Below are 13,810 nucleotides of genomic sequence, written 5' to 3'. Positions count from 1 at the left end.
TGAAGTATAAGAACTAGAAAGGTTTTAAAAGACCACTGAGTGAGATTCCACAGTAGAAGAAATGAAAGGCACAGGAGTTGGGTGAAATGTGCTCAAAGTCATATCATTTGTTAGTGGTAGAGCTGGATCCAGAGCAGGGGTCTTGACAACCACCTCCCAAAACCCTACCAGGAAAGGTGCCGCATCAACACGACATTCATCTTGTGAACAAAAGACAATTGCTACGCTGATAGAACACTCATGAGCTAGAACACCCTAATTCTAACCCCATTCTCTAAAAAACAAGATGAAAATTAGCAACAGTTGTTGTTGCCACTGTGCGGTATTATTATGAGATACTAATTTTTTTTTTGTAAATTTATTTATTTATTTTTGGCTGTGTTGGGTCTTCGTTTCTGTGCGAGGGCTTCTCTAGTTGTGGCAAGCGGGGGCCACTCTTCATCACAGTGTGCAAGCCTCTCACTGTCGCAGCCTCTCTTGTTGCGGAGCACAGGCTCCAGACACGCGGGTTCAGTAGTTGTGGCTCATGGGCCTAGTTGCTCTGCAGCATGTGGGATCGTCCCAGACCAGGGCTCGAACCCGTGTCCCCTGCATTAGCAGGCAGATTCTCAACCACTGCGCCACCAGGGAAGCCACATGAGATACTAATTATTTTCATCTTTTAAATTGAATTTACCTACATAAAGCTACAGAAATTTTCTCTCCAAGATCTTAAAGAAAACATAACATGAGTAAAAAGCACTGGGAATTTACATGCCATTCAGCATAAGTGAATGAGCAAGAAGCCTGTTAAGGACATTGTTCAAGGTGACTTAAGGGCCTCGTTGGTGCTGGCCCAGTGAGAAGAGTGTGGCCAAAACGCTGGTCTCATTTTATGGCACGACTTCTCTGGTTTCCTGGGCAATCCTGTGCAACAATTTTGTCATGAAGTTGTCTGGTTTTGCAGGCGTCTAGGGTATGGGTTCAGAATAAAGTCGACGAATCCAAACATGAAATCCACTCTCAAGTCGATGCCATCACAGCTGGAACAGCTTCAGTTGTTAACCTCACAGCCGGTAAGTCCCTGAGGAATTCGTGGTGTATTGTGATTTTGTTAAAAAAAAAAGTTCTTATTCTTTGATTGAAACAACAGATTTTTCCTATTCTGAGAGGAGAATTAGGCCCTCACAATGCTTCAGACATTTTCTCCTACTGACCCAGGAGAAATGTGGTGAGCATCTCATGCCTTTTTGTCTGTATCATGCATCATCAGTAAAAACCACTTATCCAGCTCTTCTCGTTGTTCGTCAAGCTGCTGGACGTACTTCAAAGTATATCGAGGCCAGTTTCTCCCTCCTGAGAGCTTACAGTCTCAAAATGGTTTTAGATGACTAGCCATCCTGGGTGCCTTCTTCTGTCTTGTCCAGCCATGGTCTCCTCTGTATAGCACAACTCCCAGCCTTGCACTGTCACATGAGAGCCAGGGAAGATCTTGGCTTCATCAAGCCACATTGCAGTGTTTCAGGGGTAGAGTTGACCTCTCCAAGCGGCTGACCTTGGAGCAGCCTTCTGAAAAGGGCTGTGAGCTGCTGATTCTTCCTTGGGAATTTTAAAGGTGCACGTGCTCAGTATCTTAATATATGAGGCCTCGGGGTAAAAGGACCCCATGAAGAGCAGTACCTTGGAGATGGGGAGACGTCTGACTCCTGCAGGATGGGGGCATCATTGGTGGGGGCAGGGTTCTGCTGCCAGTGTTACCCTGTTTCCTGTCAACCTGGGCTCCCCTCAACCTTCACCGCCCTCCTTTGATGGTGATGGTCCTTCTCTGTCCCAGGTGACCCTGCAGACACCGACTACACCGCTGTGGGATGTGCCATCACCACCATTTCTTCCAACCTGACGGAGATGTCCAAGGGCGTGAAGCTGTTGGCGGCCCTCATGGATGATGAGGTAGGCAGCGGGGAAGACTTGCTCAGAGCTGCAAGGACCCTCGCCGGGGCCGTGTCGGATTTGCTGAAAGCTGTGCAGCCGACTTCTGGAGAGGTGAGCTTTGGGGCCATCAGTCACTTGGGTTCTGATGAGGGAGGTGCAGTCTTTGGGTCCTATGTGGTTCTTGCTTCCTGAGCTGTCCCTTCCATCCTGACGACTCATGTTCCCACCCTCTGCGGTTTGGAGTTGGTGAACTGGGTGCAGAAACCATGGTTCAACCTTTGAGACTGGTTGAGCTCTTAGTAGGAAGCCTCCTTTCCCCACCCAAGGGTACTTGATTAGATGTAACCTCAGAAACTAACATACATGACCAATACACATTTAAAGGGGATACAAGTCTATATGCTAATTTCCTACCAGCTGAATGAGGCTCATTATTTGAACATTTCACATCTATGCAGCCATTGCTGGTTTGTGAGCCACAGGCATTTCCTTGCACAGATTCCACCAGGACGTGTTTGTCTCCCGTCTGGCAGATAGTTCAAGAGTCTCACTGAGGTGCAGGAGGAGGCCATACTGTAGGATTCCTCTTCCTGCACTGCCCTGTCTGATGGCGCTGGGGAGGCAACGCATACTCTTTCCCACTAAGATGTGCTCTGTGTTCGTAGCCTCGACAGACAGTTTTGACCGCTGCTGGAAGCATTGGACAAGCCAGTGGAGATCTTCTGCGGCAGATCGGAGAGAATGAGACCGATGAGCGATTCCAGGTAAGATATTTGCAGCCCATAATCTTGGAGCCTAAGCGATGGCCTTAGACCCAAGCAGGGAGAAGGTAATGAAAAACTGAGTCTTCCTTGAGTTGACAAAAAAGAAGATGAAGGTGGATTATCTTGGAGTGTGGTCTTTATGTGTTAAAGAGAAAGAATTTTTAATTGAAAGACTCATTTCACTTACATCATGCATCACCACTTTGAAACACTTACTTAGCTGTTCTCACTAGCATGCTACACTTTCTTCAAACACAGATATGGACGGAATAATGTCACAACCACCCTTATATCAACCACCCAACCTCTAGAGTTATCAACTCATGGCCAAGCTTGTTTTATCTATTTGGGACAGTTTTTAATTTCATCATTCTTTTTTTTTTTTCTTTTGTTTTTTTATGAAGACATTACTTTTTAAATTTTTTTTATTTTTTACCTTATAAATTTATTTCTTTATTTTTGGCTGTGCTGTGTCTTCGTTGCTGTGTGCAGGCATTCTTTAGTTGTGGCAAGCGGGGGCTACTGTTCATTGCGGTACACTGGCTCTCATTGCAGTGGCTTCTCTTGTTGCTGAGCACAGGCTTTAGGCATGTGGGCTCAGTAGTTGTGGTTCACGGGCTTAGTTGTTCTGCAGCATGTTGGATCTTCCCAGACCAGGGATCGAACCTGTGCCCCTTGCATTGGCAGGCGGATTCTTTTTTTTTTTTTTTAATATCTTCATTGGAGTGTAATTGCTTTACAATGTTGTGTTAGTTTCTGCTGCACAACAAAGTGAATCAGCTGTAAGTATACGTATATCCCCATATCCCCTCCCTCTTGAGCCTCCCTCCCATCTTCCCTATCCCACCCCTCTAGGTGGTCACAAAGCACCGAGCTGATCTCCCTGTGCTATGTGGCTGCTTCCCACTAGCTATCTGTTTTACATTTGGTATGTCAGTGCTACTCTCTCACTTCGTCCCAGCTTCCCCTTCCCCAGTGGGAGGATTCTTAACCACTGCGCCACCAGGGAAGTCCCTAATTGCATCATTCTTGAGTTCACATGTAAGAGTGAAAACACGGGCACTCCCTTACACTCTGCTCACACATAGGACAGTCTTTCCTTTGTGTTTAGAGCTGGGTCTCTTGTCTGTGTCATATCCAAAACCAGAAGTGTGGGAGTCTTTTTTGTCACCCCTTTTTTTTTTTTCAATACCAGGGACATGTCCTCTGGGGATCAGCTGTAGCCACTGTTTGCAGCTGGCTGGATGCACTGCCAGCTCAGACAAGATCTCAACCTGTCTGCCTCTATTCCCAGACCCCACAGATGGGGTGTAGAGGCCTTCTGCCAGGGATCTTCAAGCTCAGATGAACTCTTCACATACTTGTGGGCAGATGCCTTTCATTCCTCATCCTCCTAAGTCTTCATTTTACAAGTAACGTACAAATACATTCTAATTAAACTGTTATAGTTTGAGCCCTTGTTCTCTGGAAGATGCCCTTTTCCGAATCCTACGTCAGGTTCAATGTTTGGGATTTCTGTAGAATTCAGAATAAAAGGATCATTCAACTTTCCATTAGCATTCAGGTTGCTTCAAAGGGGACAATTTTGCTTGCTATTTTGTCTAGAACTGCCAAACTTCATCACCTCAAGATGTGTAAGTTATGCTAAGGCATGGTCAGGTATGTTGTGGATACATGAAACATGTACCTTCTCTACTCTCCACATTCCTGGGGTGCTGGGAACATAGCACTCATTCAGATCCTGCAATACAATGAGACATTCAGTGCATGAACATTCATGTGATCATGGAGGCTGAGACCCATAATGAGTGGTAGGAGTATTTCTGGAAGCCATTTCTGTGCTGGAATGGCCAGTAATAACTATAAACAGAATTAACTGTAGACCACATAAATACATCTCACTAAAGCCAAGCTAATTATGTCCCCATCCTGACTTCCCCTTAGTCAGATCCCCAAACTCCCCTTGTGTTGTCTTGTGCATTCTGTATTAGAGCAAATAATTCTTTGTAGGTAGGTACCTACTTAGGAATTGCATAAATACAAGATCCATCTGTTGGTTTACTAGGCTTAATTATGTTGAAGCAGTCAACTTATTTTCCAAGGTGTTTGGGAAGATTGAGAGGGAAGTCACAGTTCTTCATTAAGGCATCTCATATATCCTTGAGTATGTATGTATGTATGTATGTACGTATGTATGTATGCATTTTTGGCTGTGTTGAGTCTTCACTGCTGCACATGGGCTTTCTCTAGTTGCACTGAGCGGGGGCTACTCTTCTTTGCGGTGTGTGAGCCCTAGGCGCGCGGGCTCAGTAGTTGTGGCACACGGGCTTAGTTGCTCCGCAGCATGTGGGATCTTCCCGGACCGGGGATTGAACCCGTGACCCCCGCATTGGCAGGCAGATTCTTAACCACTGTGCCACCAGAGAAGTCCCTGCCTTGCGGTGTTTTTTGTTTTTCTTTAAAGATTTTCTTCTTTTTTTTTCTTTGACAGACTGTTTTCATCACAGTGTAAATGCAAACTCCGCCTCCTAATGTCTGCTTCTATGCAGACGTGCTAGGGAAGCAGGTTCAAGTTTAGGGTAGGTCCTGTGGAGGCTTTCTTAACAGGGGAAGGCCTGGCTTGAATGTTTCCCGTTCTCTAGGTAAACACCAGGGCAGTAAGGTGATCCTACAACCTCCTCCAGTTATGGGTAGCCCCTGGCTTACTGACATTGGATTTCTTACTCTCTATTTTTCTGATTCTTGAGATCCTATCTTGGAGCTTTTTATTGAGTTTTCAATGTACTGCATGTTCCCAGAGTTAACAAAGATTTATTTTACATGAGCCACATAATAGTGGTCTTGTTGAAAAGTTTGACAAGGGCCTTGTCAGCAACTATAGCCATAGTATCACGTTCTTTTTCTAACTGTATTTTTTTTTTCTGGGACAAAATTAATAGGAGGAGCAGGATTTCTATAAATCAGTCTAACAAAGCCCTTTAGAACAATCGAGAGTTTTCATGACCAAATCTTGGTCCCTGGGTGAAAAGATGGATCCCTATAAAGGGAAGGAATACTTTCACCCATTTGGGGAAGACTGCTTTTAAAAATCTTGATAATAATTTGTGACATTCAAATTTTGTTTTCATTGAGCATTGAGATAGATGTCCAAGAACTGTAACTTTGCAGGCCATGTTGGGAGCAGTTTCTAGAAGTTGTATGACAGATGAGTGCCAGTCAGATCCCAAAGGCATCTTCAACTTTCGGCACCACAGGCTGTCGTTTTTCCTTGGACATCCCGTAAACACCAGAGACCTAAAAAAGGCTGGACCAAACTGTTCCTTTCAGGCTGCTTTGTTGTTGTCCATTTTAAAATCTACTTATTTGGTGTATTCATGGGTTTCTGATTTGCCTGGATAAGATGTAGTCTTTGCTCTGTGTAAAATTGTACAGGCTAAACAGTCTTCCCAGTATATCTTCTCATAAAATATCTTGTTGTAAAGACTCTGTGGTGCCCTTTGCATTCAGAATCAAAAGTGCTTTTCATTATCTGATGAATTAATAAAGACTTCTGACCACATTTCCTCTGGGAGAAAGCCTTGACATGTTCAAAATAATAATGGCTTATATGTTTGGGAAGACATTTCCAAACCAAATAAATGACCTTCAGTATTAAAAGCCAAGAAGTGAATTAAACATAGCAGTGGTGATTCTTCAGGTCACAGGAATGGGTGACAGATCTGATGGGCTAAGTCAAAGGATTCTCCATCCTGCAGGCAGAAAGCCTTTATGTTGACTTGAAGCATAAACTGATCTTTAAAGGCTCAGAGCTCCTTGCATCTTCAGTGAGGTCTTCTTGTAGCTGGTTTATTTATGTAGGCTCCCTTTCCACTTTTCATAATAATTAATCTCCATCCAGAAGACTACAGAACACTGAGAATAACTTATGTTCAGAGCATTCATGGGCTCTTGAGCTGGAGGTGCTATCCATGCATGTTCAACGTTGCCCTCTGGAGGCCAAGATATGGCTGAATTTCTGATGACAACTTAGATCTTGTGCAAAGTAGAAATCAGAAAAATAAATTTTCAAGTTACAGTGGGGCATGATGACATGGAGGCCATGAATTTTATCCTTCCTACTGCTCATAATGTATATTTTCAGCAGATCCACCACATACTCAGGAGATGTCAAGATTCTAAGTGTTATTTAAGTGCACAAATGTGAGTCAGTGGTTACAATATAAGCCTTTCCCTCACACTAACCTATTTTGGATTGAAACCTATGCTACTTAATGTATAGGAGACTGTGTTATTAGAATGTAAGTCTCCTTCCTTAATTAGCTCTCAGGCTAACTGGACATTTCAGAGAAATAAATGGAAAAATATTATTCTAAAGTACTGAAGGAAAAAGGTCAAATGGAATTTTAATAAAATGTTTAAGTGGACACCACACTTTACTTTCAGGCTGTGAAGAGTGATTAGGAAAATATAAATGACTATTTTTTTTCCCCTTTTCTTAGGACGTCTTAATGAGTTTGGCCAAAGCTGTTGCCAATGCTGCTGCCATGTTGGTACTAAAGGCAAAGAATGTTGCCCAAGTGGCTGAGGACACAGTCCTACAGAACAGGGTGATTGCTGCCGCCACCCAGTGCGCCCTCTCCACCTCCCAGCTTGTGGCGTGTGCCAAGGTAAGCCAGCTGGCACCCCAGCCCTTTCTACAGGGTGTCACACGCTCTTATCTGTCTCCAGTCATTGGGAGGAACCAGGGGCAGAACTTGTTAAAATTGTCTAAGACTTAGAGCTTGCTTCAGGTGTCTTTTGGGTGACATGACAGGATTTTAGCATAAGGTGTCCAATTCTTGAACCATTTTTTCCTTGTTCAAGTCCTCAGGCAGTGGTACTTTTTGTATCTAATTGCCATTTCTACATGCCAGTTGCTGTGTCTCCCCTTTGGACTTCTCAGTATGTCTTCTTTACCCCTGTGCACAAAGAGCTCTTGTATTGTGCAGTTACAGCATTATACATGGGTTCAGTAATAATCCACAGAGTGCATGGGAGCCCTTTCTGCACTGCACAGAATCAGAAGGAGGTAATGATGAAGTTCATGGTTGCCAGTTAGGATGTACACTCTCTGTGTAATACATTACTTCATTAAGCACCATCATCCCCGGTTTACTGAAGAGGAAACTGGGGCCCTTAGATGTTACTGATTACAGCCACAGAAATCGTAAGTGGCAGGACTGGGGTTGCAACTTGGGCCAGTCTGACTTCAGATACCCTTTCCACTCAACCATGTGTATCTTTGCTGAGATGACGTGTCACAAGATGGGAGCCATCTGTTTCTCAACCTGATGACATAACATATTGTACAGATGTGTGATCTGGTTCAGCCTGGCATTTCTGGTCCTGTTGGAGGATTTGCAACATCAGTCAGAGGGGTCACTGATGGTCTCCCTCCTGCTTTCCTTGTTCACCATCCTAGTATCACAGATTACTGACACAACCCCCCTAATCTTTCAAGTACCATGAGGCAGAGTTCCAGGAAAGATAATATATTCCTCTGGAAAAAAATATAATTATTTTACATAGTCTTTATCTCAGCTCAGAAGACTCAATTCAGAGATTCCTAAGAGCAGGAGGTATAAATGGTAAATATCAGAAATTTCTCTCTACAGGAATAGTCAGTAGTATCAATGGTTGTAGAGCACTAATGGAGATGAAAGTTAACAGGCATCTAAAATCACCAAGTGAAATGATGAAGCATGAGAAACCTCAGTGATGGTTTGGTTGAATCCCTGGTCCTTTAAATAAGGAACTGAGGCCCAGACCACGGAAGGATGTGGTGGAACTGCTAGTGGCCGCTGGAGACCAGAGTTGTCCCACGGTAACCAAGACCCACTCCTGTCTCGCTTCAGGTCGTGAGCCCCACCATCAGCTCCCCTGTGTGCCAGGAGCAGCTGATTGAAGCAGGGAAGCTCGTGGACCGCTCAGTGGAGAACTGCGTCCACGCCTGCCAGGCAGCCACCGACGACACTGAGCTGCTGAAGCAGGTCAGCGCGGCGGCCAGTGTGGTCAGCCAGGCCCTCCACGATCTCCTGCAGCATGTGCGACAGTTTGCCAGCCGAGGCGAGCCCATTGGTCGCTATGACCAGGCCACCGACACCATCATGTGTGTCACCGAGAGCATCTTCAGCTCCATGGGCGATGCTGGTGAGGGGCTGGTCTATGGGTGGGCTGGTCGGTTTAGGGTTCCCTGATGGTGATGATTGTGAGTGAGTCGGACGATGGTTGCCTGGACATCTGGCAAAAGGGCAAGTTCTCATCCGCCTCAGTCAGAGACTTCTTCCCTGAGGCTGGGAAGAAGATTTGAGGCTCCTAATGTGCCTGTCCCAGCAACACTGAAAGACTTAACGTTAACTAGGATATCTTTATTTAATAATTTAGATACACAGTAAATCCCTTATGTTCCAAGAATGTCCATGTTGGATACGGTAAAGTTGGTGCAGCCACAGGGGGAGGCAAGAATGAGGCTTGGAATGAAGTTTATTATACTGACAGGTCCCAGACAGGGGGTCACTGCATGTCACACAGGGTCACAGGGGAAGCATCAAGTTCTGATCAGATGGCAGAAGACAGCATTGAGGAGAGAGCTTAGGCCACCACCTATATTGGGATTTCTGTGGGAAAGGCAAGATGAACAGCTTAAGTTTGGCTAGTCTGAATAATTTCAGCTGGCTCTACCCTTATAGGGGTGATCCCTAGTTGCCTGATCCATGGCTGTGGGATGATGAAGGCAGAGGAATATTGCCTCCTGGGCTGTAGGGACCAGACAGAGGCTGACTCTGGATTGGGTAGTTTACCACCATGCTCTTGGCTAGACCCTTTACTATCTCTAAATATTGGCTAGCTCTGGGAGGGGCAGTCTCTTTCCAACCAGAAAGGTTTTTCTAAGATGTCAAACATCACGAGATATATATATATGTATGTATGTAAAATGCGCCTTTTCAGTATATTAGTTAAAAATTACGTCTCCCCAGACCCAGCCCATCACTATCCCATCTAAATCTCTAGAAATGACCACTTACCAATTTCTGTTTCATCTTTGCAGAAATGTTCAATCTTCCTACTGACATTTATGTGTATGTACAGCACCCTCTTTCTTTTCATATTAATGGAATTCTGTTACACATACTCTTCTGCAACCTTTTTCACCGAATATATTAGGAAGTTTCTTCATGTTGACCTATACACTAATCTTTTTAATGACAGCATAGTATTCTATTCAATGAATACATCATAATCTACTTAACCAGTTGTCTTTTAACAGACATTTAGGTGTTTTCCAAGTTTCTGTTTGTTTTACAAAATTAATATTGCAGTAACCATTCTTGTAAAAATATCTCTGTTTACTTTGGGACATATATGTAGGATAAATTCCTATCAGTTGAATTTCTGGGCCAATAAGTATGTACATTTTTTATTTTAAACGTGTCTGAAATTTCTCTCCAGAAAGGTTCCACAATTTGCAACCCTACCAGGAGTTTGTAAGAAGTCTATTTTCCTACTTCTTCCTCAGCACAGAGCAATACTTCTTAACGAGTATATTTTTTAAAGAAAATTACCTGTGATTTTCTCTACCCTTCTTAAGTGATTTAAGAGATGGCACTGCTCCACACATCTGGATTTTTTTGGTTCTTTTGTTTTTATTTCTTTTAATAAACTTTTTATTGTGGGATATTTTTTCTATATACAGTAAAGTTGCTGGGGTAATAGACTTCTCCTGTACCTTTCCCAGTTTCCCTCCTTTTTAGCATCTCCCTTAGGCTGCGGGACATTGGTCAGAACTGGGAGATGAGCATTGGTATGTTACTGTTAACTAAACTACAGACATTATTCAGATTTCACCAACTTTTCATTAATGTCCATTCACTGTCCCAGGATCCAATCCAGGGTACCTTGAACTGAGCACTTTTTGATTTCCGTGAAAGCTTTCTTCCCCCTTGATGTTAACAGTGCTTCGTCATTCTTCACAAATGACCTTTCGGGGAGGAAATTGCTCATATTTGAGTAGTTTTATTTTTAATGTTGACGATGGTACCCCTCCCACTTCCAAAAGGAAGTTGAAATAGATAACAGTAAAATCCCAGCTACTAATAACAATTACTAATAATGAGATCAAAATCAGTGCTGGGAAGGAAAGGGTGAGCAAAGAGAAAATAGATAGGAAGACTGGGCCAAGGCAAATCTCAGCATTTGAGCATGAAACTGGGGTCTGTGCTTCCTATGAGTGAGAGCCAAGTGACACAAATAGAGTGGGTTATGTGATACCACTCATCTGGTGTTAGGTAGCATGCAGATTGACTCAAAATTTAAAAATATTTTTCCTGTGCACATTACTCAAAGAGCTCATTATAGGGGCTTTTGTGTAAGTGGCTTTTGACGTGAGGTAAATAATATTTTCTATATAAGTATTTACTAAGCATAAATGCACAGAATAAATCCACATAATCTTGTTCCCTGCCTTCTCTTTATAAAGGGTTCCTCTTAGGTTACTTATGTCATCTTTATCCCGCACAGTTAAAGACTGAACTTGGATGTGATTGGGGGTAGACAGGCCTGGCAGCCACAGGGAATATTTTTGGTTCAGGATCTGACTTGGCTTCGTTGCTTAGGAATGGAGCATGGAGGCTCATTTCTCTTCGTCCGTTTTGCCAGAAGAATAGAGACAAGACTGTGCTGGCTCCTGAGGTTTCCCCTGAGCTTTAGGAAGCAGACAAACAGACTGCATCCTCTGTCCCACCCTCTAGGTGAAATGGTACGCCAGGCCCGGGTCCTGGCTCAGGCCACCTCAGACCTCGTCAACGCCATGAGGTCAGATGCGGAAGCAGAAATCGACATGGAGAATTCCAAGAAGCTCCTGGCAGCAGCCAAACTCTTGGCTGACTCTACCGCTCGCATGGTGGAGGCTGCAAAGGTAGTACATTGGATTTATTCAATTGAAAAGTGAACATCACTGAAAGTTAGGATTTGGAAGGTACCTTCAAGATAGAGAATGGTCAGACGAGTGTGCATTTTTGTTTGTTTAAAATCTATATGGCTTTGTAATGTTTAACCTTCTTCAAGTGGGAAAGGGGAATGTCATGGAACACATGAATGAAAAAACTCTTTAGGGAAGTGGTGCTGACTCAGTCATAGACAACAGAGTCTCTGCTTAGCCAGTACTCTTTTTACATTGGGTGATTGCCATTGGCTTTAGTGAAAATGATGATTAATTTCAACTTGAGATTTCAACAGTAAATTCACTTTGACCTGTTTTCTTCCTGCAACCTTAATGTCACTTTGCCCTCCATTCGACTTCTCAGTTAACTTCTTTCAAGATTTTGCATAGGTGACAAACTTATAGTTACCAAAGGGGAAAGGTGGGGGGAGGGATAAATTAGGAATTTGGGAGTAACATATACACACTACTATATATAAAATAGATAAACAACAAGGACCTACTGTATAGCACAGGGAAGTATACTCCATATTTTGTAATAACCTATATGGGAAAAGAATTTGAAAAAGAATATATGTATATATAAATATATATATATATATAAGAATAAAGGCAGCAAATTCTCAAAACTCACCACTTAAAAAAAAAAAAAAAAGATTTTGCATAGGTGTTTCCTGCTTCACTGTTATCCAAAACCCAGTAGCTATTTATAGGAAAGTTTGAATAAAGAGTTAACAGACACCTTTGTGCTTTTTGACAGCTATGCTATGTCATGATGCTTCTTTATTTTTTTTTAATTTTTGAGTTTTATTTATTTTTTTATACAGCAGGTTCTTATTAGTCATCCATTTTATACACATCAGTGTATACATGTCAACCCCAATCTCCCAATTCATCACACCACACCACCACCACCCCTCCACGGCTTTCCCCCCTTGGTGTCCATACGTTTGTTCTCTACATCTGTGTCTCAACTTCTGCCCTGCAAACCAGTTCATCTGTACCATTTTTCTAGGTTCCACATACATGCGTTAATATACGATATTTGTTTTTCTCTTTCTGACTTACTTCACTCTGTATGACAGACTCTAGGTCCATCCACCTCATTACAAATAACTCAATTTCATTTCTTTTTATGGCTGAGTAATATTCCATTGTATATATGTACCACATCTTCTTTATCCATTCGTCTGTTGATGGGCATTTAGGTTGCTTCCATGACCTGGCTATTGTAAATAGTGCTGCATTGAACATTGGGGTGCATGTGTCTTTTTTTTTTTTTTTTTTTTGCGGTACGCGGGCCTCTCACTGTTGTGGCCTCTCCCGTTGCGGAGCACAGGCTCCGGATACGCAGACTCAGTGACCATGGCTTACGGGCCCAGCCACTCAGTGGCATGTGGGATCTTCCTGGACCGGGGCACGAACGTGTGTCCCCTGCATCAGCAGGCGGACTCTCAACCACTGCACCACCAGGGAAGCCCGCATGTGTCTCTTTGAATTATGGTTTTCTCTGGGTATATGCCCAGTAGTGGGATTGCTGGATCATATGGTAATTCTAATTTTTAGTTTTTTAAGGAACCTCCATACTGTTCTCCTTAGTGGCTGTTATCAAATTACATTCCCACCAACAGTGCAAGAGAGTTCCCTTTTCTCCACACCCTCTCCAGCATTTGTTGTTTGTAGATTTTCTGATGATGCCCATTCTAACTTAAAAGCCAGTGATTCTTGTTTATGGTTTCCTTTGCTGTGCAAAACCTTTTAAGTTTCATTAGGTCCCATTTGTTTATTTTGGGTTTTATTTCCATTTCTCTAGGAGGTGGGTCAAAAAGGATCTTGCTGTGATTTATGTCATAGAGTGTTCTGCCTATGTTTTCCTCTAAGAGTTTTATTGTGTCTGGCCTTACATTTAGATCTTTAATCCATCTTGAATTTCTTTTTGTGTATGGTGTTAGAGAGTGTTCTAATTTCATTCTTTTACATGTAGCTGTCCAGTTTTCCCAGCACCACTTATTGAAGAGGCTCTCTTTTCTCCATTGTATATTCTTGCCTCCTTCATCAAAGATAAGATGACCATCTGTGCATGGGTTTATCTCTGGGCTTTCTATCCTGTTCCATTGATCTATATTTCTGTTTTTGTGCCAGTACCATACTGTCTTGA

At 43.0% G+C, this 13,810-nt stretch overlaps 1 protein-coding gene across 5 annotated transcripts in view; it reads left to right on the top strand.

Annotated features, from left to right (window-relative positions):
• Nucleotides 1–13,810, top strand: part of TLN2 (talin 2) — a 457,102-nt gene that overhangs the window by 306,255 nt on the left and 137,037 nt on the right. For all 5 annotated transcript variants that reach the window (XM_060097246.1, XM_060097247.1, XM_060097243.1 and 2 more), the window contains 6 exons: nucleotides 947–1,055; nucleotides 1,814–2,022; nucleotides 2,577–2,675; nucleotides 7,175–7,342; nucleotides 8,570–8,864; nucleotides 11,462–11,628. In XM_060097246.1, the coding sequence (XP_059953229.1) occupies nucleotides 947–1,055; nucleotides 1,814–2,022; nucleotides 2,577–2,675; nucleotides 7,175–7,342; nucleotides 8,570–8,864; nucleotides 11,462–11,628 (1,047 nt within the window). The remainder of the gene's footprint in view (nucleotides 1–946; nucleotides 1,056–1,813; nucleotides 2,023–2,576; nucleotides 2,676–7,174; nucleotides 7,343–8,569; nucleotides 8,865–11,461; nucleotides 11,629–13,810) is intronic.

Source organism: Mesoplodon densirostris, chromosome 4 (genome assembly GCF_025265405.1).
Source record: "Mesoplodon densirostris isolate mMesDen1 chromosome 4, mMesDen1 primary haplotype, whole genome shotgun sequence".
Taxonomy (NCBI): Eukaryota; Metazoa; Chordata; class Mammalia; order Artiodactyla; family Ziphiidae; genus Mesoplodon; species Mesoplodon densirostris.
The sequence above is the reverse complement of the archived record's forward strand: the minus strand, read 5'-3'. Positions and strand labels throughout refer to the sequence as shown.